Source organism: Gracilinanus agilis, chromosome 4, assembly GCF_016433145.1.
Source record: "Gracilinanus agilis isolate LMUSP501 chromosome 4, AgileGrace, whole genome shotgun sequence".
In the NCBI taxonomy this organism is placed as follows: Eukaryota; Metazoa; Chordata; class Mammalia; order Didelphimorphia; family Didelphidae; genus Gracilinanus; species Gracilinanus agilis.
Window position 1 is genome coordinate 103,763,513 of NC_058133.1, and position 5,092 is coordinate 103,768,604.

Here is a 5,092-nt window from a genome sequence, read left to right on the forward strand (position 1 = left end):
CCAAGCCGGCAGGGGCAGGGTTACCCAGGCTGGCTGGGATGCCTGCTTAGTCCCTCCCCTATAGGGGGCGGGAGCAGGAGCTACCGCCCGCCCGCTTGCCGCCCGCCTACCCGCCGGGGTCCCAGCCCTACCGCAGCTCCCGCGGCTCCGGCTCCCGCTGGGTCGGCTTCCTCTTTCCCGGCGCTTTCCTTCTGCCGTCTCCCCCGTGGCAGCCCTTGCCCCAGCCCTGCCCTTGCCCCTGTCCTTGCCCCTAGTTATGTCTCCTCCGGGGCTGCCCTGGGCCCCAGCGCAGCAGCTAGCTGGAATATTGTTCTTCAGCCTGTTGGCTCCTCTGGGTAAGGGGGTGGGTTTGGGACGGGCCGGCTCAGGGTGGGGGAGGAAGAGAGAATGATGGGGTGGGGGAAGGGGGCTGGAGGACCCGGAGGGAGCTCCCAAAGGAGGGCACGGCAGAGGGGCCATGGGAAAGCCCCAAGAGCGTGGGCCCTGGGGACTGGATTTCCGGAGGAGGGAAAGGGTGATGAGGCAGGACCCCAGATTGGACGCCTGGAAAGTGGGCACGGGGTCAGATGCCGGGGAGTGAGAGCCCATTGGCAGTAGCGGCGAGGGGGAGGGGGAGGGGGAGATGAGTGGCTGCAAGGAGTCCAGTAGGGACTGGTATCCTCAAGCCGTTAGAGGGAGGAGGCTGGGAAAGGGGTAAGCATGGTGCCCACTGGGTGCCTATGTGTTCTTAGTGTTGGCAGATGAAGACTGCCTGTGGTATTTGGATGGGAATGGCTCGTGGCATCCCGGGTTTGACTGTGAAGCCTCCTTCTGCTGTGGGACCTGCTACCACCGTTTCTGCTGCAGAGATCTCTCCAGGCTCATCACAGAGCGGCAGCAAAAGCACTGCCTTGCCTTTAGGTGTGAGCTCCGGCCCTTTTCCTCCCAGCCCCCTCCCTTCCTCCTTCCTCCATCTCTTTCCTCTCCTTTGACCCTGCCCCTACTGACTCTTCTCTCTCACACACACACCCCTTCCTCGGGCCATTCTTTTGCTTCTTCCCCCCTCCTTCCACATCTTCCTCGGGATCGGAGGAGGCTATAGCTTGGTAATCACAGTTAAATGGTTAGTGTCTGGACTACAAACTGGACTCCTGGGGTCCTGGGTTCCCTTGGGAGTCCATGCTGCTATGGGGCCCGAGGCTTGGCCTGGTCTGGGCCCCTTTATCTCCTCCCCAGGAGCCCTATCATTTGTTTCTTTGTTTATTCCTGTCCCTAAGATTCCCTGGAAAGCTAAATTAGCAATGGAGCCCTGGGGGAAGCTTTATCTTTTATGCTGGAATGAAGTAAATGCAAAAAAATCTGTGAAGGGGGTTGGACCATCCATGTTCTCTTCCTCAGGCTCTCAGCAGCTCCCTAGAGCCATGGTACACCAAGGACAGTGGAGCCAGAAAAGTCACCCCAGAAAACTACAAGTCCCAGGATGCCCCACTTAGTCTCCTAGATATCTGCTGGCTCACCATGGTTGGGAAACTAGGCTCCTCTCCCTGGGGAAGAGCCACAGAATAGGCCCCTTCCCTTCTAGGGCCTCCCCCACTTTCCCCAGGGGCTCTTCCATGCCTTATAGCCTTCCACTAGGGCTAGAGCAGAACACAATATGTTGGCCCCTACAAGCTTTTTTACAAAAGCCTGTACCTCCCTTGGAGAATGTACTATGTATTGGTTCCAAGGCAGAAGAGAGGTAAGGGCTAGGCAATAGGGATTAAATGACTTGCCCAGGGTCCCACAGCTAGGAAGTGTCTGAGATCAAATTTGAAGCCAGGACCTTCCATCTCTAGGCTGGAATCTATAGTTCATTATGGCTACAGGATAGCATCCATCTAGCTGGAGACCCAAGCGTCCTGGCTCCTTCCTCCATGGGCTGGAGGTTGACAGGACGTTCCTGTGCCCATAGCCCCAAGACTATTGCGGGTATTGCCTCCGCTGTGATCCTGTTCATTGCCGTGGTAGTCACCACCATCTGCTGCTTCCTCTGCTCCTGCTGTTACCTCTACCGCCGACGCCAGCAGCTTCGCACTCCCTTAGAAGGTACTTAGGGGGGTTCTGGGGTACTGAGTGGGCTGTGTGGGGTGTGAATGTGTGTGCACCAGGTTTGGAATCACTGGGAGCTTTACTGTGGGGTACATTAGTGAGCATTCTTAGTTATGGATGACATGGAGTGTTTGCCGATCAGGGGACGACGCAGCCAGGGTGGCTGGATGGCGGCCCCTCTGTGAGGATGTGTGAGTGACAGAACAGAAGATGTCAGAGTATCAGAGTTAGAGCTTGGAGGTCGTCATCTAGTCCAACCCCTCATTTTACAAATGAGGAAACTCAGACTTGGAGAAGTTGTAGCTTGTTCAGGATCCCACAGCTGGTTAAGTCAATGAGGCAGGATTTAAATTCAGGTCTTCCTGATTCTAAGGCTCTACCTATTATGCCATGCTGCCTGTGGTGACATTCTGCTTTTTTTTTTTTTAAACCTCCACCTTCCATCTTAAAATCAATACTGTTTATTGGTTCCAAGGAAGAAGAACGGTAAGGGCTAGGCAATGGGGGTTAAGTGACTTGTCCAGGGTCACACAGCTAGGAAATATCTGAGGCCAGATTTGATCCTAGGACTTCTCTAGGTCTGACTCTCAATCCACTGAGCTACCTGGCAGGTGGGAAGTATAATACTGCTGGGATGGTTTGGGGGTAGGGAGCACTGTGAGTGAGAGGGCTGGGGGACTTACCCCTGAGGCAGCTGTGTTGGAGCCTGTGATTCCAATCATTTGAGCTTTTGCTCTCTGTCCCAGCTGAGTATTCCCCAGGTGGCCTATTCTCAAGCCTGAGGTCTCTGAAATCTGAGCCCCCTCCAGGAATTGTGCCCTCCCTGCCTTAGGAAACAGGAAGGAGTGTGGTGCTGTAAACTGATCAGTAGCAATGAGTGTTTGAAGCCTGCCCACCCATTCCCTGCCTCGCCTCGTGTCTCTAGATCAGCTTCTGGAAGTGGAGGGGCTGAGATAGGAGAGGAGCATGGGGGGTGAGGGGCCAATAGCAATCCTGCTGCCTGCCCAGCCAAGGTGGAGCAGGAATACCACTGGTCCATTTGAAACAGAGGGGCTCTGCTCCTACCCTGGACAAAATTACTGCTCTTCCCTGGCCCTTGCCTATAAACCAAGGGGCTCAGATGGGATAATCTTTAAAATTCCTCTCCCTGCTTACGAGCTTATTCACTCAGTCAACATGTATTTATTCTGTGCTCATTCGGTGTCTGTCCTTTGCTTCCCTAGTTCAAGAGATCCCAATGACAGGCATCCCCATCCAGCCGATGTACCCATATCCTCAGGATCCAAAAGCTGGCCCTGCACCTCCCCAGCCAGGCTTTGTGTACCCACCCAGTGGTCCTGCCCCCCAGTATCCCATGTACCCAGCTGGTCCCCCAGTCTACAATCCTGCAGGTAAGAAACACGAAGCTGTCGTTTCCTCTGTTGTCTTCCATCAGAGTACCCCCAGTCCCTGCGTGGACGCCTTCCAGACTGTCTTCTTCAACCCCAAGTTTGGTTTCCCAGTTGTTGGTCCCCTTCGCACAAGCCTCAAAGCTCTCCATCCGCATTTCAGCCTGTCAGCCTTTCTCACATCCTTTCCCCAACCTTCTAAAAGCTGCTGGTCATGTTTTCTGGTTATGCTCACGAATTCCATTCCTTTTCCTTTTCAGCTCCTCCTCCCTACATGCCATCACAGTCCACTTACCCTGGGGCCTGAGGAACCAGTCGTGTTTTTGCAGTCTTCCCTCTAGGCATCACTGTTCTGAGGCACACCCTAATTTCTCCACCTTGTTCCATTGGTGGAAGAGGATCATACAGAAGGACCTATCCATGGACACTGAGCATCATACCGAGCGGGACAGATACATTGATTTGGGATAGGCTCCCTGAAGGCATGGAACAGTCATGGGACACCTTTCGGGAGGGGACTTTGGGGCTAGGGAGATGGTGGCATTATTTTTAACACAGGGGGAAAGATATGAAGTGTTGAGAAGGAAAGCGTGGTGGATGAGGGCACACCCTATGCCCTGGTAAGTAGTGCCCTCCATCAGGCCACCTTCAGGAGGGTTGTTGCTTACCCACGTTTGCTGCTCTTTCAATTGTCACAAGTACACCCATCAGAGTGGAAGTGGAAGAGGGCCACATCTATGGGTCACCAATCATCCTCTTCTCCCTTTCCTCCCACTACTGCCCCACAAACCAGGGCTCTCCCCACAGATTAAACCTGTAAATATGAAATACGTCTAAACCCTGCCTTCAGAATCCTCGGCTGTCGAGCACACGACCCAACTCTCTCCCCAGCTTTGGTCTGTCCACCCTCTGTAAGTACCTAAACATTGTGCCTGCTCCTTCCAGTTTTCCCAACGTGGCTGGGCCTATATTAGCCTCACATTCCCAGGGATCAGGTGTGTCTCCAGGCAGAGACACGCTAATGCTCTGTCATCCAGTGTTGGTATAAAACTCAACCGTTGGGCACCAGACCCAGCCGTAGTGGCCAACAGAAAGAAGAACAACTCGGCCTGACTGAGGCAGAGGAGGGCATAAAACCACTCTCTGGTTGTTCCTCAGTTTATAGGGATGTGGCTGGTGCTGCTGCTGCTGCTGCTGGCTGGGAAGAAAGGTTGCTCTGTGGTTATAGGGATGCCTCACTTAGGGGGAAGAGGAGAAGAAGGGGGAGACCAGAGCTTTTTTCTCTCCGGTTTGCTTATCATTTTCTTAGAATAACATGAGGGTGGGTTCTGTGAGGAATTTAATTTGGCAAAGGAAGCTCAGAATCCAGAAGCAGAAACCCAAGTATCAGGTAAAAACCGTATTTCTGCTTGCTGCCCTGAGACTTAAGGGATCACAGCTCTCATTGGTCTGTCCTTAAGATTCCATTCATTGCTCTTGTCAGTGCCCTCCTTTCCAACTGGCCCAGAGGCATCTTTCTCTAAGCAGATTTGTTGTTCAGTCATGTCAAACCTCATTTGGGGTTTTCTCAGCAAAGATACTAGAGTGGTTTGACATCTTCTGCAGCTCATTTTACATTTTACAGATGAGAAAACTGA

General features: G+C 53.3%; 1 protein-coding gene across 1 annotated transcript; it reads left to right on the forward strand.

The window, feature by feature from the left end:
• The first annotated feature begins 117 nt into the window (after positions 1 to 117).
• On the forward strand, positions 118 to 4,283 carry SHISA4 (shisa family member 4). Its single transcript, XM_044673251.1, has 5 exons — positions 118 to 335; positions 732 to 900; positions 1,931 to 2,064; positions 3,291 to 3,458; positions 3,716 to 4,283. Exons 1-5 carry the CDS (start codon positions 257 to 259, stop codon positions 3,760 to 3,762), a joined length of 597 nt encoding a protein of 198 aa, XP_044529186.1. The 5' UTR covers positions 118 to 256; the 3' UTR covers positions 3,763 to 4,283.
• Positions 4,284 to 5,092: the final 809 nt, after the last annotated feature.

Excerpts from the sequence above, each read along its gene's own strand:
- SHISA4 (XM_044673251.1), top strand. The coding sequence starts at position 257 with ATGTCTCCTCCGGGGCTGCCCTGGGCCCCAGCGCAGCAGCTAGCTGGA. Across the intron at positions 336-731 it reads CAGCCTGTTGGCTCCTCTGG|TGTTGGCAGATGAAGACTGC; the intron begins GTAAGGGGGTGG and ends ATGTGTTCTTAG. Across the intron at positions 2,065-3,290 it reads GCTTCGCACTCCCTTAGAAG|TTCAAGAGATCCCAATGACA; the intron begins GTACTTAGGGGG and ends TTGCTTCCCTAG.